General features: G+C 37.8%; 1 protein-coding gene, 1 non-coding gene and 1 pseudogene across 7 annotated transcripts in view; 2 read left to right on the forward strand and 1 right to left on the reverse strand.

The window, feature by feature from the left end:
- The window catches only part of VEZT (vezatin, adherens junctions transmembrane protein), an 80,562-nt gene extending 62,453 nt beyond the window's left edge, over nt 1-18,109 (forward strand). For all 6 annotated transcript variants that reach the window (XM_025401332.1, XM_025401334.1, XM_025401336.1 and 3 more), the window contains 4 exons: nt 4,696-4,889; nt 11,253-11,353; nt 13,006-13,213; nt 17,097-18,109. In XM_025401332.1, the coding sequence (XP_025257117.1) occupies nt 4,696-4,889; nt 11,253-11,353; nt 13,006-13,213; nt 17,097-17,605 (1,012 nt within the window). In that variant the 3' untranslated portion in view covers nt 17,606-18,109. The remainder of the gene's footprint in view (nt 1-4,695; nt 4,890-11,252; nt 11,354-13,005; nt 13,214-17,096) is intronic.
- LOC112634173 lies at nt 213-3,865 on the reverse strand (annotated as a pseudogene).
- LOC112635642 lies at nt 7,640-7,747 on the forward strand. Its single transcript, XR_003121986.1, has one exon. It is a non-coding gene; the product is annotated as a U6 spliceosomal RNA (small nuclear RNA).
- Nucleotides 18,110-26,416: the final 8,307 nt, after the last annotated feature.

The raw sequence follows: 26,416 nt of genomic DNA on the forward strand, positions 1-26,416 counted from the left end.
TAAATTTTTATGTCCCACTTCGGTATACCTTCAGCTGAAAATACTATTTTCACATATTTCTACGAAGTTTTCAAGTTTAAAAATTGAATCAAGGCATTTAATTGAATACAGTCATTTCCAGTGAAATTTTTCTGTAACAGTTAAATATTCATCATGTAGGACTGGATCAAATGAATGGTTGAGTTCATGTTGTGTTGGTAATCAAGAAGGTCCTAGGAATTTAAAGAGCTGACAAGATTGTAGTTGGTGTACTTGACCCTGGGATACAAGGCAAGAAGTGGAATGGGGAAGGCAGCATTTAATTATGTAAATAAAAATGGGTCAAAAGGACTGACATATCAGCAAAATCAAAAGGCTAGTTTCACTGGAATTAGGGAGGATAAGAGATACAAGGATAGGAACTTAAAGTCAGAAGGACATTTTGAGAAGCTAAGTTTTTACCCATCAGTTCAAGGCCTGAGATGGGCTTGATATAAGGCTGATATAAAGATTATGGCATGGCCGGGCGTGGTGGCTCAAGCCTGTAATCCCAGCACTTTGGGAAGCCAAGACGGGCAGATCACAAGGTCAGGAGATCGAGACCATCCTGGCTAACATGGTGAAACCCCGTCTCTACTAAAAACAATACAAAAAACTAGCCGGGCGAGGTGGCGGGTGCCTGTAGTCCCAGCTACTCGGGAGGCTGAGGCAGGAGAATGGCGTAAACCCAGGAGGCGGAGCTTGCAGTGAGCTGAGATCCGGCCACTGCACTCCAGCCTGGGCCACAGAGCGAGACTCCGTCTCAAAAAAAAAAAAAAAAAAAAAGATTATGGCATAAGAAAAATGAAGACACTATGAACTCAGGGTATTCCAGTAGTCTATATCTGCTATTCTAAGAAAGCAGGTAAATGCTAACCAGTTTCTTAGCCCTGCCTCCTACAGGGAACTGGCCAATAAGGCCATCTCCACTTGACTGGGTGGCAAAGGTTGAATTGTCCTCAAAGGAAAATAAGATTTCAGTGGACAGGTTGTAGGCAAAAGCCAGAGTCTCTGAAGAAGTAAGTTTTGGCAATAGAATCAGAAATATACGGCACATATTAGAATGCATTAGAGTGAGGGAAGATGGCTCAGGGAAGAAAGCGTGCTACACAAGGTAGATATGAACACAAAAAAGAGGAGCTTTTACCATGGGTAGGAATTGTGGGTTATGCATAGGAAGTTTTTGTCCTGTTTTAAAGTGGAATACTCCATATATGCTAATGTCTCTCCTTTCTAAGTATTTTCACTAGAAAATACACCAGTCACAAACCATCATATCCAATTTGCTCTGTAGTGCTGCTACATACAACTTTTAAAATTGTTAACTAAATAATTGTTTCGTGTTTCATATTTTAGAATGCTCTTTTTGTGTTTCACACCTCTCCCCTTTGTCTCCTTTGCTGTTCCCACTCTCAGGGCCTCGGTGTGGGACCATATTGTCCCTTCCCTACACTAAGGCGTTAATCTCTAACTGTTCTCCCCACCTTCAGGGTGTGTATGGCCAGATTAATGTTGCTGAGGCTTATATTTGCCTTGTCACTTCACTGAAAATCTTGACTTGTTTCGGAGTCATAGCAGCTCAGACTAAAGTCTTTACAAAACATACTATAGAAGTGTTTGTCATAACTTGACTACACTCTGTTTCTATCTTTATTTCTCATTCCTTTCCTTCAGTCCAGCCAAACTATATAAATGCCTTTTCCCATGGTCCTTTTATAGGTTAGTGCAAAAGTAATTGCAGTTTTGCCATTAAAAGTAATGGCAGGCCAGGCGAGGTGGCTCATGCCTGTAATCCCAGCACTTTGGGAGGCTGAGGTGGGCGAATCACGAGGTCAGGAGATTGATACCGTCCTGGCTAACATGGTGAAACCCCGTCTCTACTAAAAATACAGAAAAATTAGCTGGGCATGGTGGCGGGCACCTGTAGTCCCAGCTACTTGGGAGGCTGAGGCAGGAGAATGGTGTGAACCCGAGAAGCGGAGCTTGCAGTGAGCCAAGATTGTGCCACTGCACTCCAGCCTGGGCGACAGAGCGAGACTCTGTCTCAAAAAAAAAAAAAAAGTAACGGCAAAAACCTCAATTACTTTTGCACCAATCTAATAGAACAAGCTTCTGGCCAGGCACAATGGCTAATGCCTATAATCCTCATACTTTGGGAGGCCGAGTAGAGCAGATTGCTGGAGCCCAGTAGCTGAGATGAGCAACATGGTGAACCCTTATCTCTACAAAAAAAATACAAAAATTAGCCAGTCGTGGTGGTACATACCTGTAGTCCCAGCTACTTGGGAGGCTGAGGTGGGAGGATCACCTGACCCCTGGAGGTTGAGGTTGCAGTGAGCCGAAATCACACTACTGCACTAGCCTGGGTGATAGAGTGAGACCCTGTCTCAAAAAAAATAAATAAATAAAAAGAACAACGTTCCTCACCTTTTGTATATGGGCCCAAATTTTATCCATCCCTTCAATGCTACCTCAAAAATACCTCGTCCTTAGTTGTTCGCCATCTGTCCTTACAGTTGGTTGTAATTTTCCCTTCTTCTGATTTCTCATCACACTATCTGTCTCTCTATGGTATTATCCTTTTGTGCCTGTATTCAGCCCAGTTTTACATCTTACTAGCTTTCTGACTCTAGGCAAGTTTCCCCAACTCTCTGGGCCTAATTCCTTATTATCTGTAAAATGGAAATAAAATAATAGTTCTAATTATTTATGATATTGTAGTCTTTTTCTTTTCTGATAAAGGAAGCAACTACAGAAAGCTTTTATTTATTCAGAGTAACCAGTGCTATTGATACAAAAAAGAAAAACCCAACACTACTTTCAAAATGAGCATATCAAACTTGATTTTCATTAGAATGTAGTTATTTTGTCACACTAGTAAATAAAAAACCAAGATGCTCCCCTCCGCCCTTTTTTTTTTTTTTTTTTTTTGAGACAGAGCCTGGTACTCTGTTGCCCAGGCTGGAGTGTAGTGGCGTGATCTCGGCTCACTTCAACCTCTGCCTCCCAGGTTCAAGCGATTCTCCTGCCTCGGCCTCCTGAGTAGCTGGGATTACAGGCACCTGCCACCACGCCCAGCTAATTTTTGTATTTTTGTAGAGACGGGGTTTCACCATGTTGGCCAGGCTGGTCTCAAACTCCCGACCTCAGGTGATCCACCAGCCTTGGCCTCCCAAAGTGCTGGGATTACAGATGTGAGCCACCACGCCCAACCGCAAATTTTATATGTATGTGTGTGTGCGTGTGTGTGTGTGTATGTGTGTATACATGTGTCTATATACACACACACATACAATGTGAACAATAATTGGGCTTTATCTTATGGACAAGAATGCCAAGTTAGTCTTTCTTCGTAAAAAGCAGTTACAATTTGAGGACACTTCATATTTGCCTTTTGTGCCAGCACCAAGTCTGCCTCATCTGAGTCCTTCCATTTCATGAGCAACATCAATTCTTCACTGCCGTCTGTGGCACCAATTATTCTCTCAGTATCAAGACCTCTGGCAAATCCTCTTGGTTTGTCAACAGCATCTCTTTTCTTCTTTGATTTGCTTCATCAGATTCACTGTCAGATAAAGATTTTCTTTTTGTACCATCTTTTTCTTCACAGCTTTTTGAGAATTAAGAAATGCTTCAGTTAACTCTGGACAATCTAAATTTTCTTCAGGTTCCCAAGTATTGTCAGCATCTGTAAATCCCTTCAGGAAATATTCCACTTTCCCATTCCCTACATGTGGATCTAGTACATTTTCCACCACAAATTCATCAGGCTCTGCCTCTTCAACTTTTTAACTTTTCCATTCTGTTTCTTTCCCATTTTTTGCAACGTGGTTTTGTTGGAGGCCATTTGTTATTGCAGACATGAAGAGTTATTATTCACTGCCTCCAAGCTGCTCCGGGTCGTGGGTCTGTGGTGTCTCTAGTCTTGTGTGTCACCAGCTCGAGCCACATCCGAGTGGGGGGGCAGCCAGGGAGCTGTTGTTGGCAGGGGAAGTGAGGGTAGGGAGGAGTGTGAGGGGTGGATGTTATATTTTACTTACATATATGTGTAATATCATTTGTTATTTCTTATAAATAGCAGATGAGCTTATTTTTTTCTTTTTAGCCCATAAAATGCCTAGTATGTATGCAAGAAATATTTGTTGAATAAATATTTAATACTCTTTATAAGCTTTTTAAAAAATTATGGCAAAGTATATATAACAAAATTTATCATTTAATCATTTTTAAATGTACAGTTCAGTGGCATTAAGTGTATACACATTGTTGTGCAGCCATATCACTGTCCAACTCCAGAACTTTTTTCATCTTATTATAAGCCTTTTTTCTTTCTTTTTTTTTTTTTTAAATTGAGGTGGGGTTTCACTCCATCCTCCAGGCTGAAGTGCAGTAGCACTATCGAGGCTCACTGCAGCCTCTACCTCCCAGGCTCAAGCAGTCCTCCCACCTCATCCTTAGGCACATGCTTCCACACCCGGCTAATTTTTTGTATTTTTGGTGAAAAGGGGGTTTCACTATGTTGCCCAAGCTGGTTTTGAACTCCTGAGCTCAAGCCATTCACCCGCCTTGGCCTCCCAAAGTGCTGGGATTTAAGCTTATTTTAAAATAAGCCTTGTAAATTATAAATTTTTCATTTCATATTATAGAAATCTGTTTCTGTTTTTCTTTATGACTCAGGGTAATAATTCTTGAAGATGAACTTGAAAAGCTTGTTTGTACTAAAGAAACACAAGAACTAGTGTCAGAGGCTTATCCCATCCTAGAACAGAAATTAAAGTTGATTCAGCCCCACGTTCAAGCAAGCAACAATTGCTGGGAAGAGGCCATTTCTCAGATCGACAAACTGCTACGAAGAAATACGGATAAAAAAGGTACCTGTGAGAGATTTCTTTGCCATATGCTTAACAGACATGCTTATTCCACTCTGGTAGGATTTTATTAGGTGGACTTCTTGTCTTCATGATGAAACTAGCTTCAAAATTTCTTAGTTTACTTTTTTTTAATGTTGAATTTATATGTACAAAGTGACACTGAATACAATTCTTGACTCTCATTTTATAAATTAAAAATGAATATGATTTGAAAGTTCAGTGAATCATATCTCTTTTTTAAAAAAACTGAAATGAGAGAATAAATTTTGATAGTATTTTTCTATTATTAGAACTTCCAGAAACTCTTTTTCAGTTAGGATAATAAAAGAATGAGTTGGATAGTCTGGGGCTAGGAACTTGAGTTTTTCTTTTAAGATAAAATACTTTCTTCAGTCATTCAAAAATAATATACAAATGATATAATTGGTGGCACTGCATATTTAGTACTAAGATCTAAACACATTGTGTCATTATTTAATAATATATCAGATGCTTTGTGCTACTAAGTTAAAAAAAAAAATAGTCTTGAGATTTTTCCACTAAGCTGCTTTTATGTGACTCCGATTTTATGCTTGTTTTTACCTCACTGATTTCATTTTTCAATTTTTGGCACATCAGTTTTTGAAAACTGTGCTGCAAACCAGTACCATATTTATCTCTTGGATCTTTATTATGAGGCTACTCAGACTTAGGCATAGAATTTGCATTGCTGCTAAAGATAATGAATGCTTTACCATCCTGTTATTTTTGTGTTTACAGCTAAATTTGTAATAATTTATTTAATGTCTTAAACAAGCTTGAACAAATCCTTAGATAGTAAAAGTATTCACTTTCTCCAAAGGAAATATTAACATGCTAATTACTGATTTATTACCCGAAGGTTTTCTTAATATCTCAGATGTAAACTGTGAATAATTTTTTCTCCAAAGCATAAATCTACCAAGAAACTCTGATATATGCAAATACTTATGCATATTAAACTTTCTGATATGACATCTAGAGCTTCTGTGTACATTTTCGACAAACAGAAACACTCAGAAGACCTTTGGTTGTTAAAAGATGCATCCTGGCCAGGCATGGTGACAGGAGTGGCTGAGTGCCCAGTTACTCAGGAGGCTGAGGCAGGAGGATTGCTTAAGCCCAAGAGTTTGAGGCTGCAGTGAGCTATGATCACGCCACTGCTGTACTCCAGCCTGGGCAACAGAGCAAGACACTGTTAAAAAAAAAAAAAAGGCGGGGCATGATGGCTCACGCCTGTAATCCCAGCACTTTGGGAGGCCGAGGCAGGTGGATCATGAGGTCAGGAGATCGAGACCATCCTGGCTAACACAGTGAAACCCTGTGTCTACTAAAAATACAAAAAATTAGCCGGGCATGGTGGCGGGCACCTGTGGTCCCAGCTACTCGGGAGGCTGAGGCAGGAGAATAGCGTGCACCCAGGAGGCGGAGTTGCAGTGAGCCAAGATCGCACCACTGCACTCCAGCCTGGGCGACAGAGCGAGACTCCGTCTCAAAAAAAAAAAAAAAAAGAAAGATGCATCCCATTCACCCCTCCTTTAGCACACTCTGAGATGTTGAATCTTAGTCTAACACTTACCTGTTATTGTTAACCATTACTGTGAAAACTTTCTTCACCTCATTAGGTAGATAATTAAGCCATTTTCTAATTATTTTCTGTATGTGTGGCTTTTGTTCATAGGTAATAATGATATGGATTAAGACACAAATAGTTCGCAAACTTTTCACACTAAAAAATTCACAGTGGCCATGACTACACAGGTTTAAATTTTTAAAATGTTCATTTGAATATTTTAAGAAGCAGGTACTTTAGCCATATCTTTTTTTAAAAAGGTCTTATTTTGAAATCATTTCAAACGTACAGAGAAGTTGCAATAGTTGAAAGTCTCCTTCATCAATATTCCCTAGTTGTTGACATTCTGCCACAATTGCCTTATCTTTCTATGTATCTGTATATGTGTGTCATTCTTTTGATGGTGGTGTTACTCTGAACCATTTGAGAGTAAGTTGTAGACTTGAAACCCCATTACGTCTGAAATATTTTTGTAAAGCAGGAACATTCTTCTATGTACCCACAGTATACCATCAAAATCAGAAAATGAACACCAACCATTTTATCCACAGAACTCATTCAGATTTCCCTGATTGTCCCAATATTTTTTATATGTCTAGACCTAGATTGTGTATGGTGTTCAGTTGTCATGCTCTTTATTCTCCTTTTCCTTAAAGTCTTTCATGATAATTATTTTGTAAAGAAATACTCTGAGGTTTTATAAATATGGTTTCTTCATCAAAATTTTAACCACTATGAATGCATATACCATATGACCCAGTAGTATCATTCCTACATATTTAACCAAGAAATGTAAAAACTTAGTGTTCATACAAAAACCTATACATAAATATGTTGTTCATAAACTAAAAACTAGAAGCAGCTAGGCTTTGGGATGTGACTAAGCTGTTACATCCATCCATACAGTGAAATACTACTCAGCAACAAAAAAAAGTGAACTACCAATGCATACAATACGATAAATGAATCTCTGATACATTATGCCAAGTGAAAGATGTCACATTCAAACCACTACATACAATGTTATTCCACTTATGAGGCACTCTTAGTTGGCGAAGGAACAGAAAACATATCAGTAGTTGCAAGGAACTGGAGATGGAGGGAGGAATGGCTTGTAAAACCTTTTAATGGAGAATGGCATTTAGAAACCAAGATTAGGGTACTTGGCTTTGGCAGCACATGTATTAAAATTAGAATGATACAGAGAAAATTAACATGTCCTTTGTGTAAGGACAATGTACAAATTCATGAATCATTCCATATTTTATATAGAATTTATATAAAAATGTATGTACACACTCATGCGTATATACACATATATATCTACATATATATTGTGGTAAGCGCAGGAAATCATTGAGAATAGGTTATAACTTTGGCATTACTCGAGGATTGCCATAGAAAAGAATCTCCAGTTAATAACAGTTTCCCATTGTTAAAAATATCACAGGCTAGGTGCAGTGGCTCATGCCTATAATCTCAGCACTTTGGGAGGCCAAGGAGGGAGGATCACTTGAACCCAGTAGTTTGAGACCAGCCTGGGCAACATGGCAAAACCCCATCTCTACAAAAAAAAAGTTACTCGGGAGGCTGAGGTGGAATGATTGATTGAGCCCAGGAGGTCGAGGCTGCAGTGAGCGATGATTGCACAACTGAGCTCCACCTTTGGTGATACAGTGAGACCCTGTCTCAAAAATATATGTGTATGCACATGTGTATGTATGTGTGTCACATCATTTTAAAACACTTCACATTTATTACCTCTAGGGCCTTGTTACTCAGAGTGATCCCCAGACTAGCATATAAGCATCACATGAGAGCTTATTACAAATGCACCCCTGACTTTAAATCTGCCTGTATTTTAATAAGATCTGGTAATTTGTATCCACATTAAAGTCTGAGAAATTTGAGAAGTATTGCTCTGAGATAAGGGTCTGCAACTTTTTTCTCTAAAGATTTTCTGCCTTGCAGGCCATATGGTGTGTCTGTTACAGCTACTTTACTCTGCTGTTGTAGTGTGAAAGCACCCATAGACTATACTTAAATGAGTGTGGCTGTGTTCTAGGAAAAATTTATTTACAAGAACAGGCAGTGGGACAGATTTGGCAAGCCCCTGCTTTCAGACAGTAGAATTGAGGGATAAGGTCATCAGGGAGCTTTTTTCACTTTATAACCTTCTGTGCTGTTTGTAAAAGCTATTACTGCAAGCATGTAATTAAAAATCTGGTGGGTTTTTAAAAATTTTTTAGGCTTTTTGTGTGTGTTTGTTTGTTTGTTTTTTGAGAAAGAGTCTCACTGTGTCGTGCAGGCTGGAGTGTGGAGTGCATCGGCGCAATTTCAGCTCACTGCAAGCTCTACCTCCCGGGTTCAAATGATCATGTTGCCTCAGCCTCTCGAATAGCTGGAATTACAGCCGTGTACCACCATGCCCAGCTAGTTTTTGTGTTTTTTGGTAGAGATGGGTTTTCGCCATGTTGGCCAGGCTGGGCTCCAACTCCTAACCTCAAGCGATCAGCCCGTATTGCCCTCCCAAAGTGCTGGGATTACAGGCTTGAGGAGCCACTACACCCGTCCTCTTGCTAGATTTTTGTTAAATGAATTGCATGCTGGAGCTAGCTCTCCAAAGGTTGTTAAATATTCAGAAATTTGTGAGTCAGTTTAACATCATTGGTAGCTTAGAATTGGTCACAGTAGGTGCATTTACACCATGGGAACTGGAAATCAGGAAGTGCTGCAAATTGGGTGTTTTGTTTTGTTTGAGAGCTGGATTACCAGCACACTGTTTAATGTACTTGTTTATTGCTATTAATAGTCTTACGGATTTTTTTTTTCTTTTCATTCAAAGAGCTCAATCTGTGGTGTCAGCATTGACATAATGAAATCTGTGTTCTGCTAATTAGGCAATAATAGCAGTTTTTCAGCATGTAATCTGTAGCAGGCATTGTTTTAAGCACTTTTCATGTATTTTTTAATCTTACAAGATAGTACTATTATTTTCACCACTGTTCTACAGATAACTAATTATTTATTTATTTATTTATTTTGAGGGGACAGAGTCTCGTTCTGTCGCCCAGGCTGGAGTGCAGTGGCATGATCTCGCCTCATTGCAACCTCCGCCTCCCAGATTCAAGCAATTCTCCTGCCTCAGCCTCCCGAATACCTGGGACTACAGGCGCACGCCACCATACCCAGCTAATTTTTGTATTTTTATTAAAGACGGGGTTTCACCATATTAGCCAGGCTGGTCTCGAACTCCTGACCTCATGATCCACCCACCTTGGCCTCCCAAAGTGCTGGGATTACAGGCGTGAGCCACTGCATCTGGCCTTTTCTTTTTCTTTCTTGCTTTTTTTTTTTTTTTTTTTTTGAGACGAGTCTCTCTCTGTTGCCCAGGCTGGAGTGTAATGGCACAGTCTCAGCTCACTGCAACCTCTGCCTCCTGGGTTCAAGCAATTCTCCTGCCTCAGCTTCCTGAGTAGCTGGGATTACAGGTACATACCACCATGCTCGGCTAATTTTTCTATTTTTAGTAGAGACGGGATTTCACCATGTTGGTCAGGCTGGTCTTGAACTCCTGACCTCGTGATCTTCCTGCCTTGGCCTCACAAAGTACTAGGATTACAGGCGTGAGCCACTGTGCCTGGCCAGTTAACTGTAATTTAAACTAGAAAGCAGCAAGAGCTGGGATTTAACCCAGGTGTGACTAACTCTATAGCTCTTAGCCACTATGCTATTCTGTCTCTCATTAGTGCTTCCTATTAATTTATTAATCATTCTGCCATCTTTCCTACAAACTAACCAGTTATTTTTTTGTAACATTTCCAAAATACTTCTTTTTTAAAACCATTTAACTATTGTTACTTTTGAAAAGTAAAAATCAAGAAGTTTAAACTATACTTCTTTTTTTATAAGTAGAAAGGCAATGATGAATGGTAGCCAGCCGGATATGAGACTAAGTAACCCTGTCAGTAAATACCAAACACAAATTTTAAGAATTAATCAAAGTTAAACTCACTTGGGTGTTCTTGTAAAGATATTTACTTGTGAACTCATTTCCAATTCCAACTTTTGAGAGTTAAAATAGCCTCAGGGTAAGATTGAAGTTTGTATTTTGTGAAGAAGAGTGATGGTCTGTCTTAAGACTGTTCCTATGCTGTGAATGATAATATTTTGTTCAACAAGTATTTATAGAGTACCTGGTGTGTACCAGATACTGTGGTGAGGTGAAGAGAGAAGGGCAGGTCCTCTTCTCCCAGAGTTTAAAGACTTAAAGTTAAGTTGTAAATCTACTAATTTATTGTTTTTCATTTTAATATCTTTATTTTTTTATAAATAAAAAATTATTAGAACAAGTTGGACTATGAAATTGACAAAGTATTAGTACCAAGGATTTTTTTGGCGGGGAGACAGGATCTAGCTCTGTTGCCCAGGCTGGAGTGCAGTGGCGTGATCACTGCTCACTGTAGCCTTGATCTCCCCAGCTCAAGCGATCCTCCCACCTCAGCCTCCCAAGTAGCTGGGACTACAGGTGTGCACCACCATGCCCAGCTGATTTCTTTTTTAGTTTTTGTAGCTACAGGGTCTTACTTTGTTTCCAGGCTGGTCTTGAACTCCTGGGCTCAAGCTATCCTTCCACCTCAGCCTCCCAAAGTGCTGGGATTACAGGCATGAGCAACCACACCTGGCCCCAAGGATATTTTTAATTAGATGTTCACTCGTTTCTGTGTGGTCTGTTTCTTATCTTTATTCCCACCTACTCCCATTTTTTAAAGGCAAGCCTGAAATAGCATGTGAAAACCCACATTGTACAGTAGTACCTTTGAAGCAGCCTACTCTACACATTGCAGACAAAGATCCAATCCCAGAGGAGCAGGTAAGGGTGAAAACTACTGTTCTTTCCCTTGTTGGATTTATGTTTCTAATGAGCTTCAAAATTACAGCATAATTTATTGAATTTATATCAAATCATTAATTCTTAGTGCTTAACTCTAAATTCATTGAATCCGCCAGCAGACTTTTTTTTGGTTGTTATTTATAGCTAATTGTCCATATCTGAGTGGCTTTCAAAAGTGATTGAACACATTGAAAATTAGTACAGAGCTACCTTTTGGGATGCTGGAAATGGTTTTATCCTGATCTGAGTAGCAGTTACTGGTATGTGTGCATATGTAAAAATCCTGTGCACTTGACTGCATGTACTGATATACCTTACTTTTAAAAACAAATTTTTGATAATCGCATTGGATATTAACAAAGATTACTTTTGTTCATTCTAAGAAAAACCTCTTTTCCTTAGGTCATATTATCTACTCATTATTTTTTTTTTCATGTATATTGAATAACAAGTTACTATTCAGTATTCTTAATTGCAAATGGAAACCAACCCTAGTTAGTTTAACAGACACTTTATTTAAACTTTTAGGTAGCTTACAGAATATTTCAGAGAGCCAGATAAGCAGGCTTGAATGAGGCTAGGGTAAACAACCGAATCACTCAAAAGAACTGTTGCAATGGAGATATCATTGCTAAGTTAATGAGTGGAGATATTGCCTCTTGCTCCATCAATGCTGAATAGTAAAAATTACCTCCAAAAGTGCTACCTCAAGAAACATATCTGCAACATCCTGGTGCCTGCGTCTTTTTTATTTTTTTTCGAGACCGAGTCTCACTCTTTGACCCAGGCTGGAGTGCAGTGGCATGATCTCGACTCACTGCAATCTCTGCTGCCGGGGTTCAAGCGACTCTCCTGCCTCAGCCTCCTGAGTAGCTGGGATTACAGGCGCCTGCCACCGCGCTTGGCTAATTTTTGTAGTTTTTAGTAGAGACAGGGTGTCACCATCTTGGCCAGGCTGGTCTTGAACTCCTGACCTCGTGATCCACCCACCTCGGCCTCCCAAAGTGCTGGGATTACAGGCATGAGCCACCGCGCCCAGCTGGTGCCTGCTTCTTTTATCACAGACTTCTAAATCTGATCTGATGCTGGTACGTCTGATTAGAGGATCCCAGGTCATTTACCTGAGCCTATACTGTAAGTATACTGCTTGGGTAAGCAAGCATCCTACCCTCTGTCTTAGAGATAGGGAGGACCATAAGGTGGGGTGTTCCCTAATCCTAGGAAGAGTGTTCAAACTTCCTGGGAAATCCAAAAGAACCACAAGAAAACAAACATGCCTGACCACATCCCTAAACTGCCAGCCCTTCTAATTTTGATTGGTTTTGATATAGCTAATGGCTGTAACACTAAGTGGATGGTATGTTCTCAGAGTAGAAAAATAACCACTGAAGTTGTTAAACTTTTTTATCCACAGTGCTTTCTAGTATCAACTGTTAGGTTTTTTTTTTGAAGATTTCAATTTATCCATAGGTATATATTTACTTTTTTCTTTTCTTAGCTCTGCTTTAATGACCTGTGCCAAATGCAAGTCCTTTTTTTTAATCTCAGAGATAAGTAAGTGCAAGTAAATGAATGCTCACTAGAGAATTGTCTGCTTCAAGTAAAGTGCTTTTTCTTCTATTCATTTTCAGGAATTAGAAGCTTATGTAGATGATATAGATATTGATAGTGATTTCAGAAAGGATGATTTTTATTACTTGTCTCAAGAAGACAAAGAGAGACAGAAGCGTGAGCATGAAGAATCCAAGAGAGTGCTCCAAGAATTAAAATCTGTGCTGGGATTTAAAGCTTCAGAGGCAGAAAGGCAGAAATGGAAGCAACTTCTATTTAGTGATCATGGTAAGCACTGACTTTAAAGTAACAGGTTATTTCAGTGTAGGAGACTCTCTCTTTCTTGAACCATTAATGTTGTTTTAGCTGAAGAATTCTTGGGGTTTTATAAGGGTCCACCAGTATGCATAGTACTTTTTCTTCTAGATGCTAAATCAATCTGATTAATAAAAGAGTAGGAATGTAACCATATTGGAGATACCAAGTCACACTTTTATATCGGTTATTTAATTTTTTAGTAAATTTGTTTTAGAATGGACAGTGAGTTGAGTAATTTGGGATATTTTAAATGTTATTTTCAAATTTAGTGAATTTGAGATTCTCAACTTTGTTCTCCATATGTTAAAATATTTTAAAATACCTCAGTGAAGCACAAAACTAATAACTGTGTTCACATTGAAAAAAGTGGCCCAGGCGTGGCAGCACATGCCTGTAATATTAGCACTTTGGAAAGCTGAGGCGGGTGGATCATTTGAGGTCAGGAGTTCAAGACCAGCCTGGCCAACATGGCGAAACCCCGTCTCTACTAAAAATACAAAAATTAACCAGGCATGGTGGCATGTGCCTGTAGTCCCAGCTACTTGAGAGGCTGAGGCAGGAGAATCACTTGAACCCGGGAGGCAGAGGTTTCAGTGAGCCGAGGTCATGCCACTGCACTCCAGCCTGGGCAACAGAGGGAGACTCCATCTCAAAAGAAAAGAAAAGAAAAAAAATAATTAAAACCTAGACCAGTGAGCCACATCATTAGCATTATTTAAGTGGTTTGAGCACTTTAGTAGATGGGAGGGAAGGGGGGTGCCTGTGGGCACACTCCCCATACTCTGATTTCAGCAGAATGGGATAGCTGGTGATGCAAAAGACTTAAATTCCTTTTTGTTTCTCACCATTCTTTTCTTAAGTCAAAATTCATGGGAGACAGGGGAAGGAATCAGGGGAAGCTTAATACTTGACAATATCAACCTAGCTAATTCTTAGTTGAATTAATGCCTATGGATTTCTAAGTAGGTAGAGTACGACTTCCCTTCTATTTTAGAGTATCTGTGTGGACCCTCAAAATCAACTGCCTTCCTTTTCCCTCCTCACTAGAAGTATATAGATTACCTATACTTCTGGAAAGTTCCTCCAGTTCTCTTTTTTTTTTTCTCTCTCAGGAGCCCTATGTTCTCCCCTGTCCAGATCTACGTTTCTAAGTTTTATCATTCCTCTTTCTTCCTATTGGCTCCCTTTATAGCCCAGGTCCTCATTAGATTATCCTCGTACATTAAAATAGCCTCTTAGCTAACTTCCATTTTCAGTATCTTTTTCTTCTAAGCTATCTTGCAAACTCTTTCCAGATTTTTCTCCAACACTGCATTGATGATGGCTCTCTATCTTAAAACCTATAGTGATTTCTCCCTTATTGTATTGAATCTGAACTCTTCTTCCTGTTTTCAAGTCTCTTCATCATAAGAATTCACCCATCCAATTATATTTTCTACTGTTTTTACTATAGGTGTCTTCTTATGTTTATCAAATTAAACTATAGTTCACAAATTTGTTATTTTTATTCATGAAAAAATTTCATGCTGGCCAAGCGCGGTGGCTCACGCCTCTAATTCCAACACTTTGGGAGGCCAAGGTAGGTGGATCACTTGATGTCAGGAGTTAGAGACCAGCCTGGCCAACATGGAGAAACCCCATCTCTACCAAAAATACAAAAATTAGCCAGGTGTGATAGCGCACACCTGTAATCCCGGCTACTCTGGAGGCTGAGGCAGGAAAATCACCTGAACCTGGGAGGTGGAGGTTGCAGTGAGCCGAGATCGCGCCACTGCACTCCAGCCTGGGCGACAGAGTGAGACTCTCTCAAAAAAAAAAAAAAAAAAAAAAAAGAATTCACGCTTACCCCTTTGCCAAAAATTCTGCCTTCTCCACCAAGCTGTCCTCTCTACTAGTCTCTCCTTCTCCATGAATTCTTCTCTGAGTGCTCCAGCTCTACCACCTCTCCTAACACTACAGACCCTTGTACTAGAGGGACATTGTGATGAAAGATAAAGGAAGTCTTGAGCCCCAAAGCATATAGCAGAGAAGGGAAATGATTAACAGATTGATTTCCTGCAATCTGTTCATTCATATACTGAGCCTACATACATCAGAGATTAATTTTAGGCACTATTGTTTTCTATATGTTCAAGGTTTTGTTTTGTTTTGTGTGTCTCTGTAACAAAATTACAGTCTTCTTAAATAGGGGCCTTATTATCCCACAGCATTCATTCAGCAAATTACTCATTCAACAAGTAGTTATTGAGTACTTGTTATACATTAGAGTCTCTGCTGTATCCCTAGCACACGGATCAAGAAACAAAATGTAAAGCCTCCTACCTGCCTTGAGGCTTAAATTCTAACACACTGGTCAGTTGATCCTCTCATTACACAGATTATATCCCCCCATTTAATTAGTAATAATTGTGAATATCAACCAACTTCTAATATATGTTGCTTCCTTTAAGAGCTAACAGATTTATAAACTAAGAATGTACATAGACTGAAAATAGCATTGTATATAAACTTGTATCCTTTTTTATTGTTTAGTGTTTTCTTCATATAGCTTTAAAGTTATGCTATTGACATTATGGGAAAAGATTTTATCAATGAGAGAAATGTATCTCTTTTTCAGGTATGTGCTTTTGATATAGTTTACATTGGAAAGGGTCATAATGCTGTTTTTTAGTTTGTGAAAATAAGTAAAAAGCTGCTGATACCATAGAATGCTTTTCCCATGAAAAATTTCAGTACATCTTCCAGAGCTGTTTTCATCTCTGCCTACAGGGGTAAAGTCCGCATGGAATTAGAGGGGGAAAGTCTGCACTGGAACCTGCTGTGGCCATTTTTTTTCTGTTGTTGCTGCTTCTCTAGTGGAGTTACTGCAGCTTAGGGATGGTTCCTGGAAGTGGACACGTTTTACAAAAACGTTTTTTAAATACACGCCAGCTCTTCGAGAAGCACTTTTTTCCTTCCGTCATGCTTCATACTATATTGTATTGTACTAACCCCTCATGCTGGGATGAGCGACTGCCTAGCAAGCAACCCACTGCCTACTAACATCAAGAGGGGCTAAATAAAACTGCATTTTCCTTGCAAGGACAACTTCTACCGTATGAATATATGTTATATTTATGTATTATATTTTGTACAATAGTTGATCTTGAATGAAGACTATTTCATTTGTATTTTTTGTGGTACTACAAAATGTGTAGAAGTTATGGCTTTACTTTCATTAGGGTCTTGTGAGGTGGTTGGCAAGTAAGTTAAATTGTGTGTTGCATTTTTTCCATGCTGTTTTAACTTGTAAATATACATGTATACATGTTGAAGATATTATTATTATCTAGATTACTTTAAGCCTTTTATCTGACGTATTATCAGTGAAAACCATGCTGCTCATTCCCTAATACAGTGGTTCTCAAACTTTAGTGTGTATCAGAATCAAGATGAGGGCTTGTAAAATACAGCTGGTCCCTACTCCCAGTTTCCATTTCAGGAGATCTGGGATCAGGCCCAAGAATTTGCATTTTTAACAAATTCCTAGGTGATAAATGATAATGTTGGTTCAGGGAACACACTTTCAGAACCACTGCTTTAATATTTTAAATAAGATAATATGTGAGGTGTCTTAAAAACCTTCATCAAATCCCCATCTCATTTCATTTCTTAGGCATTTTCTCTCTTACAAAGTTTACTGGATTTATAAATTTTCATTGATTTTACTGGAAAGTTTTATTTAGCTTTTATTTATTTATTGTTCTTTTTAAGAAAAAACTTAAACTGAGAGTTTGAATTAAAAGTTTAAATCATTGCTAGGTCCTTAGTTATTTTTTTTTCTTTTTTCTTTTTTTTTTTTTTTTATTTGAAGCCGTGTTGAAATCCTTGTCTCCTGTAGACCCAGTGGAACCCATAAGTAATTCAGAACCATCAGTGAATTCAGATATGGGAAAAGTCAGTAAAAATGATACTGAAGAGGAAAGTAGTAAATCCACCACATCAGACAATGAAATAAGTAGGACTGAGTATTTATGTGAAAACTCTCTAGAAGGTAAAAATACAGATAATTCTTCAAATGAAGTCTTCCCCCAAGAAGCAGAAGAAAGAATGTGTTACCAGTGTGAGAGTGAAGATGAACTGCAAGCAGATGGAAGTGGTCTGACCACTGCCCCTCCAACTCCCAGGGACTCATTACAGCCCTCCATTAAGCAGAGGCTGGCACGGCTACAGCTGTCACCGGATTTTACCTTCACTGCTGGCCTTGCTGCAGAAGTGGCTGCTAGATCTCTCTCCTTTACCACCATGCAGGAACAGACTTTTGGTGATGAGGAGGAAGAACAAATAATAGAAGAAAATAAAAATGAGATAGAAGAAAAGTAAGAACCAAGATTCATATGAAGTGATTTTAGATTGTTCCTTTTACAAAAGTGTTTAGCTTCAAGACTGGAAAGGGAATATGAGTGTAAGTTTACTATATATAAAGCTAAGATGTGGATTTACAGGAAGAACCCTGGTTTGAATAACTGATCTGAAAGTAGTAGTTACCTGTAAATGGCAGATCTTTTAGGAAAATAAGAGAAAGGTAAGGGCTCTTTTGAATAAACTGCTGTTTTATTTGTGGCACAACTGATCAATCTTGGAAATTCTTTAAGTATTTTTAATAAGAAATGAATTATCATTTCTTGCCAGAATTTGCTACCATAAGGTGATTGGGAAAATTCTGTTGCAAGAACATTAACATTTAGTATGACTCCTTTTTACTGTATTCTTGCAGTTAATAACTGCAGCTATTATGTTAATAACAAGTTGTTTGTATTTTATTTTTGTTTATACCAGTCTTAAAACAAAGATCCAGGTTCTGAATAAAAAAATTAATTGATACAATTGATGTGTGCTGGGGTTTGGAACTAAAAGTAGTTTCAACAGTGCATGGGTTATGACATTTCTTATGTTTCCTTGTTCGTGTGTATATTTAGTAGTTAATTTTAAGATGTCCTAGTGATCTTTAAAAGAAAAACATTGTACGGTTTTTTAGAATTACACTTTCACCTTTCTTTCTGCAATTGAAAGTGATGATGTCCAAGTGGGATTCTTGTACTCCAAGGCCCTACCCCCAATTTAGCAAGCAGAAAAATGTTCCTTGTATCACTTTACCTTGGATAATTGGGTACCATTAACACAAACAGGTCACAATGCTGCTGTTTTCTAGCCCTGTCCACCTTAATGAGATTCAGGAAACATCCTGTCAGCCTGCTGGAAAGCATCCTTGCCTCCTTAGTATTTCATTTACAAACTACCTCTTAACAGAGACTGCTTTTCAAATTGGCCAATCTCATCTGTCTTGTGTTGTGATTGCATTTTCAAAGAGTAATTATTTTCAGCGTATACAGTTTTGAGACCTGTAGCTCCTATGCAGTACATAGTTCTATAGACATTATTTGGGGGAAATGTAGGAATAACTCAATTTATGTTGCTGTCCTAGAAAGGAAATTGCATGATGAATCTAGATTGTCTTTAGAGTAAAGAAACACATTCAAATTCCTGTAACTTATCACTTTTAGTGAGTAAATTTACTTATACCGAAGGGGATTTTTTTTCTTTCAGGAATCTAAGGAAATTTACTTTTTAACCTGAGAAAAAACTTGATTCTGCTTTATATAAATAGTAGAGATTATTGTACTATAAGTGATTTTGCCTTTTTGCCAAAATCCTGGAACTTATCTATAATTAACCTCTTAGGAGCAATACCTTAGGTTGGGCCTTGCTTTACTACTTAGAAATAGCTAAATTTCAATTTTAAAAATCTTTATGTGTTATAACTGTTAAATTCTTCAATAATACTTAGGGTTTACTTTCTTATTTAAATCGCTTATTTAGTTTACTGATTTCTTTTTCTTTGGATTTAGAAGAGGCAATTATGGAAAAACTTGGTAATCTCTCTCTTAACCTATAACCTTACACAGGAAAGAATTAGAGTTTAATAATTTTTAATTATTTTATTGTATGTTATTTTTATTACACAATTGTAATAGCTATGCAGTTGAAATAGCTATGCAATGCACACTTAATTAGAAAATAAAGCTACAAAGTTTGGGGGAAATATCTTCATAATATTGTGTCAGTTTTATTCAGTGCTCTCTAAGGTGATACCTTTTTAATTTTGAAAGACTAAATAATTTTAATCAAGAATTTCCAGTCTTTCAGTCTGATCTGTTTCATTCACTACTTGTTACATAATCCAGTGAAAACTCTACTTATTGAAATTATGGCATAAAGATCTTGCAGCTTTATTTGAATATTTATTCTTTTGTATAGTTTTCATCTTTTAAAATATTTAAAATATTTTCTAGATAAAGTATTATCTTCTCTGCACAAATTCCTGGAGTAATTTTCTCTCATAATATTTGAAGTCAGTGTTTCTCGGTTGTATTAGTGGGGTAACTACATCAAAATAAAGTCTTATTTTTAAAATGCAAATTTTAGACCATACTCCCAGTGATTCTTAGTTGGTCATTTTAGAATGAGCCGTAGATAATTGTTTATGTCCAATAAAATCTAGGAACCTCTGTCTAGGACTTTGCTCTTCTTGCCATGAATACCTTAGGAAGTATTTAAAAACAGACCAATGCAATATAAGTAGGTTTTCTTGTTTGTTACTTTTCTAAGAATATTTTACTTCCCTTAGCAGGCTTTTGACTAGCTTTCAAAGCTGCCACCCTGGCCGGGCGTGGTGGCTCACGCCTGTAATCCCAGCACTTTGGGAGGCCGAGGCGGGCAGATTTCCTGAGCTCAGGAGTTCAAAACCAGCCTGGGCAACATAGTGAAACCCCATCTCTACTAAAAATACAAAAAATTAGCCGGGCGTGGTGGCAGACGCCTATAATCCCAGCTACTCGGGAGGCTGAGGCAGGAGAATGGCACGAACCTGGGAGGCAGAGCTTTCAGTGAGCCAAGATCATGTCACTGCACTCCAGCCTGGACGACAGAGTGAGACTCCGTCTCAAAAAAAAAAAGCTGCTACCTATATACAGAAGAACCCCTCTGGGGAAAAAAATAAAACATTGCAGGGAAAACTTACAATTGTGCTTTTTAAGTTTTACAGTATGATTTTTAACAGTATGATTCTTATCAGGAGTATCTTCCTGACAGTTTTTAATACAGATGTTTCTGTAGTTTGTTTTACCAGGACAAACCTAGTACTTAATGGAAGAATGCATGTGAGAGTCTATTTAGGTCACTCTTGAAGACAGAATTTTTACCCTTTGTCTACCTCCAGGTAGGAAAGTTCATTTAAAACTCAGTTTTCTTAAAATAATAGCAATATTCTGATTTACATAAGAAAAGTTATAAAGCTTTTAGTGTTAAAGCATTAAAAAAATCAAGTCCTGATACATTCCACAAAATTGTAAGTCAGTGGAGTGTGACCTTACAGATCATTTCACTCTGGTGACTAACTCTTCACTTCCCATCAATAATGTAAAATATGAAACTTTTTTGACAAATTATGAGAAATCATATGGGAGTAAAAGTTCAACTGATTTGGTTTAATCATAGTATATTGTTCCTATACCCAAACCAAAGAAACAGGTTAAATACTATAAGAGTGTGTTATAGCTCGGCTAAATCATTGTTTGAACTAAAGTAGATATTATACTAAGAATGACAACCACACAAGGCCTAAAGATTGATTTATTTTTCCAATTCTACTTACAAGAAAATAGCTATGCAGTTCACATTTAATTAGAAAATAAAGCTACAAATATTTTAGAAGAGAAAATATAGAAAAAAATTCAGTAACAATTCATTGATCTGTCATCATAGACAGGTGATTAATTTGCCTAAGTTAACTTCTCAGCTAACTAAAATCCATTTTAATAATTTAATAACTAAATGCACTACTTCTCTACTTTGTCTAGAGTATATAGAATATAATTTAACTTTTTCTGTCATCTTTAGGAATATCAGTTTCTATCATGGGGTGATAAACAGAAACTCATCCTCAGGGGCTACTGAGATATATGTCAGGTACCCCTTTACAACATGACCTCACATTGGTGTGCTTTTTTGAGTTATGTCTGTTTTTCACAGTTTCTCTATCTTCCCTTATAATCAGCTGTCACTTTTGCCGCTGTCTTGTGTGCCTGCCTCCTGCAGTAGGCCCCTAATTTGCTGCTTCTAATCTGCTGTGGACTGAGAAACCAGATTGCCAAGCTTGCTAGAATTGTGTCTAAAATAAGAGTAAGTAGACTGAAAGAGAGCTAAGGGGCTTTTCTGTCAGTAAAGTGCATGGACTTTGTGATACCTGTTTGACTGCTTAGCATTCTTTTGTTTGCCTCTTAGTTCTTTACTAAAAACTTGCCAAAACAAATACTTGGCTGAATATATGATTGCCATATATTTGAAGTTCTAATTCAGTGTTTATATAATGATGTTTCTAGGACTTCCATTAATGAATTCAACTATAAGAGAAATTTGACTATCATTTTTGAATAAATAATTGTGTATATTTGAGAAAAATGTTAAATATATAGTTCTCATTCATTGTTCTTAGTACAGTACACAGATTTAAAACTTATGGCACTATAAATGTAACTTCAACTCCGTTCATCAAGATTTACGTTCTAGAACTATTGGTATGAGACTAAAGATGGCTAATTTGATAAGAACTGGCTAACTTGAATATTTGGGGAATGAGTCATTCTAGATACCCCAGTTTCCTGCAGAGCTTGAACCTCTTTCAGCACTAAAATTTTTTGGAATAATCTCTGAAGGAAATCTTCATAAAATTGATATGCATTACTGTCTTCTTAAATAGTATATGAATGTATTTTAATTTGGTATCAAAATGATCATTAACATTATTTATTATAATCTGATAGACTAATCGAAATGGCTCCATTCTGCTGTGCTCATTTTAGTTTTCATGTCTTTGTTTTTTAACAGTCGTTTTTCCATTTCTATTACTGCTTGCTTAAGTGTGCCTGTAGCAGTAGCCCTTCTCTACCTTCATAATGTGCCTTCTGATCTGCTTTCATTTTGGAGACCAGATTACTAAGTTTATTAGACTTACCTGTAAAGTAAGAATAAATAAACTCAAAGTGAAGACTTGAGGAAGTGGATTATGCTTAAATGCATGGATTTTGTGACATCTGTTACTTTACTACCTGTTTCATGGCTATCATTAAAATAAGTGAAGTTACCAAATTAGATACCTGCTCTCAAAATAGAAAAGTTGTTATTGTACAAAAGAAACCATTTTGTTTACATACTTTACTTTCTCTAAAATTAGTTCTATACTGGAATTATTTGGCGCTGATTAAAACTGGTCCACTCAAGTTAGCATTTTCTATAGTATTTTCTATTTGAATTGGAGACTACATGCTGTTAAGAATTTCATCGGCTTTTTTTTTTGCTCTTTTGAAACAGTCTCGCTCTGTCGCCCAGGCTGGATAGAGTGCAGTGGCGTGATCTCGGCTCACTGCAAGCTCCGCCTCCCAGGTTCACGCCCTTCTCCTGCCTCAGCCTCCCAAGTAGCTGGGACTACAGGTGCCTGCCACCACGCCCGGCTAATTATTTGTATTTTTAGTAGAGATAGGGTTTCACCATGTTAGCCAGGATGGTCTCGATTTCCTGACCTCGTGGTCCACCCGCCTCAGCCTCCCAAAGTGCTGGGATTACAGGCCTGAGCCACCGTGCCCAGCTGGCTTTTTTTTTTTTTAAGAGAGAAATATATCTTCATTTCCAAGACATGAAAATAGATTTAAGCCCTGAAAAATAAGAAAACATTCACCATTAATGTCACAGAGACCTGAGAAGTAATAAAATTTATAGACTATAGGCAATTATACCACAAAGAATTTATTTTTTGATTATGCTAGTTTTAAAAACAGGGTCTTTATTTTTATTCAGCTATAGTAAGTGTATGTTAAAAGCTTACCAAAAGTTATCAGTGTTAGATCTAATGATATTGGCAGATATTTGAATGACTAAATTCCCACTGTCATTCTGTACTTGGCATGATTAAATTGTAATTTAATATTAAATAATTAAGCAGGATCACTTTTCTCTCTTGAATGAAAAATAAACAAAATTTGCATGTTATAATATTTGCAAGTAGAAGTCACATCTGTGTAGAAATGGATATCCTAGCATCAAACAACTTATTTTTAGCAACATGCTGATTGTGTGTTAGTAAGCATATATTGACTCTTGCTTTCATTACAAAGTAATTGTCAAATCAATCTGTTTATTTTATGACCATGCCTCAGTCAGCATTCAGTTATCTATGCTAATGGAAGGGATCTGTGGTATAATAATCATAAAAGATAAGTGGTCCAGGCTGGGCGTGGTGGCTTGCGCCTGTAATCCCAGCACTTTGGTAGGCTGAGGCGGACGAATCACGAGGTCAGGAGTTACAGACCAGCCTGCCCAACATGGTGAAACCCTGTCTCTACTAAAGATGCAGATAGCTGGGTGTGGTGGTACCTGTCTGTAATTCCAGCTACTCAGGAGGCTGAGGCAGGAGAATCACTTGAACCCGGGAGATGGAGGTTACAGTGAGCCAAGATTGCGCCATTGCACTCCAGCCTGGGTGACAGAGCCAGACTTAATCTCAAAAAAAAAAAAAAAAAAAGATAGGTGGTCCAAACCAGTTTCTTGAGTTGAGACTGCCATTATAGAAGAGAGAGTCATGATGCCAAAGCCAGGTTAGTGATAGAAGAAGAAAATTTCTGAGTGTAGTTGTGAGAGAAAAATGATTCTATTCAGTGTAATTGCTGTAATTCATCCAAAAAGAGGATGAATTGATTCAAAGATTCACACATGTAAAAGTTTAGCATGAATAAGGAGGAATTGATTTTATAGATATTCTAAAATGTGTGATAAGCTGGGGCTTAGTGGCTCACACCTACAATCCTAACACTTTGGGAGGCTAAGACAGGAGGATCTCTTGAAGCCAGGAGTTCAAGACCAGCTTAGGCAAGAAACAGCAAGACTTCGTCTCTACAAAAACTTAAAAATTAGTTGGATGTACTGGCACATGCCTGTAGTCCCTGCTGCTCAGTAGGCTGAGGCAGGGGGATCACTTGAGCCCAGGAGGCCGCAGCTGCAGTGAGCCATGATTGCACCATTACACTCCAGCCTGGGCAACAGAGCAAGAGACCCTGTCTCAAAAATAAATAAATGAAAACAGGCTGGGCATGGTGGCTCATGCCTGTAATCCCAGCAGTTTGGGAGGCCGAGGCGGGCAGATCACCTGAGGTTGGGAGTTCGAGACCTGCCTGACCAACATGGAGAAACCCCGTCTCTACTGAAAATACAAAATTAGCTGGGCATGGTGGTTCATGCCTGTAATCCCAGCAACTCGGGAGGCTGAGGAGAATCGCTTGAACCTGAGAGTCGGAGGTTACAATGAGCCGAGATCATGCCAATGCACTCCAGCCTGGGCAACAAGAGTGAAACTCAGTCTCAAAAAAAAAAAAAAAAAAAAAAGAAATGAAATGAAATGTGTGATAAATTAAAGTGCATATAGCATTTTTTTATGTTATACATTTTAATGTATTTTAGCTTATCAGCAATGAAATTAGTTTTATCTCTATGTATTGAACTTCATTTAGCAATGTATTATTGCAGTAGTACAGTATTTAAGCTGCATATTCTTTTGACTGCATTATCCTTTAAAATGGGTATATTCTATGAGATATGGTTATGGATATATATATTTCCTCTCCTATTTATATCTTAAGATTTTCTTAAAGTAAGGGATAATTTTACTGTTTTAGGCTTTATGTTTTTTAGTTTTATATCATTTCCTAAAGGTTAGCTACCTACAAATGAATATTATTGAAGAATTTTTCTAAACCTAAAGCATGTCTTTTATAAGTTTACTCTTTTATAATATCCTAAACAAAGCATATCCTTTTCCCCTTCCTTAAGTAAATTCTTAAGGAAATTAACTTCATTTCTAAATCAGAGTATTTTCTGCACTTTTATTGCACCAATCTGTTACCTTCTGTTCATACCATGACTTAAATAATGCTTACTCAGGCACAGTACTAGCAGCTGACAACGTACAGAAGGCTCCAGAAATATCACTCCTATCCCTTAAAGGTTGGTGTATGGTTCTGGTACAGTCTTGGAGGTCCATATGAGTGAAAAGCCCAGAAGTCGACCTGAGCTGAAAGCACTCCCAAGGAGTTTGGTTTTGTTTGGGTTTGTTCTAGGTATGGTCCCAGGGATCCCAGATCAAACCAGGCCCCTGGGCCTATCCTAGAACCAACCTAAACTCGCGCATCATTCCTGGAACATCAAGAGTGTGAAGACTGAAGATTACCTGAGGCCTACCAGACATCCTATATTCACCAAGATTCACATTTTTTGGTATGTGTGCCTACCTTTTAGCAAAAATTGGTTGGTTAATCCTTCTAAAATTAGAGGGATGACATTGGGTAACAAAGTCTTACCAGCCTATGGCATTATAGTAATTTCTCACAATAGAAATTCCATACAGTTATTATTAATTGCCAGTGAAGAGAGTTATTCTTGTTTATTATAAGTTCTATATTTTTAGCGGAAGCAACTTAGCCCTAAAAAACCCCAAAAATCAACTTCTCCCTCCAAATTAAACTCTCCCCCAAATTTAATGGTTTCTGTTTTCTTAAATGTTTTTCTACTTGACACTGTTATATCAGTCTCATGTAACTGAATAATTGTTCATAATTTCTGAAGGGCATTTAGTCTTTGCCATCTGGCTCCAGTGCCAAATGATTTTAAATTCTTGTTTCTGGAGACTAATGACTTTTTCCTTAATTTATTATCAAATTTGCCACATTTTAGAGCTCACTTTTAGAAGTTCTGCTATGGTTAATGAAAACAAGCTAGAATGATACAGTAGAAATGGGTTAATACCTCACATTTTACATTAGTATTTTGTAGAAGATTTTTAGTAAGTTTCTCTATTTTTATGCCTTGCCACTCTGGATTTTAAAAATATTCTGACCTAGTTGATCCATCACATGGTCTCGTATCAACTGTTGCATCGCTATGGTCACATACATGTTTTTCTGTTTAATTTAGAAGACAATATTTCTGAAAAAGTATGAAAGGACCCCAAATCCAAAAGTTATGGTGCACAATGAAAATGTATGTTTTTAATAATGCTTGCTTCTGCAGTAGGTATAGACCATGTTTGAA

Source organism: Theropithecus gelada, chromosome 11, assembly GCF_003255815.1.
Source record: "Theropithecus gelada isolate Dixy chromosome 11, Tgel_1.0, whole genome shotgun sequence".
Lineage (NCBI taxonomy): Eukaryota > Metazoa > Chordata > Mammalia > Primates > Cercopithecidae > Theropithecus > Theropithecus gelada.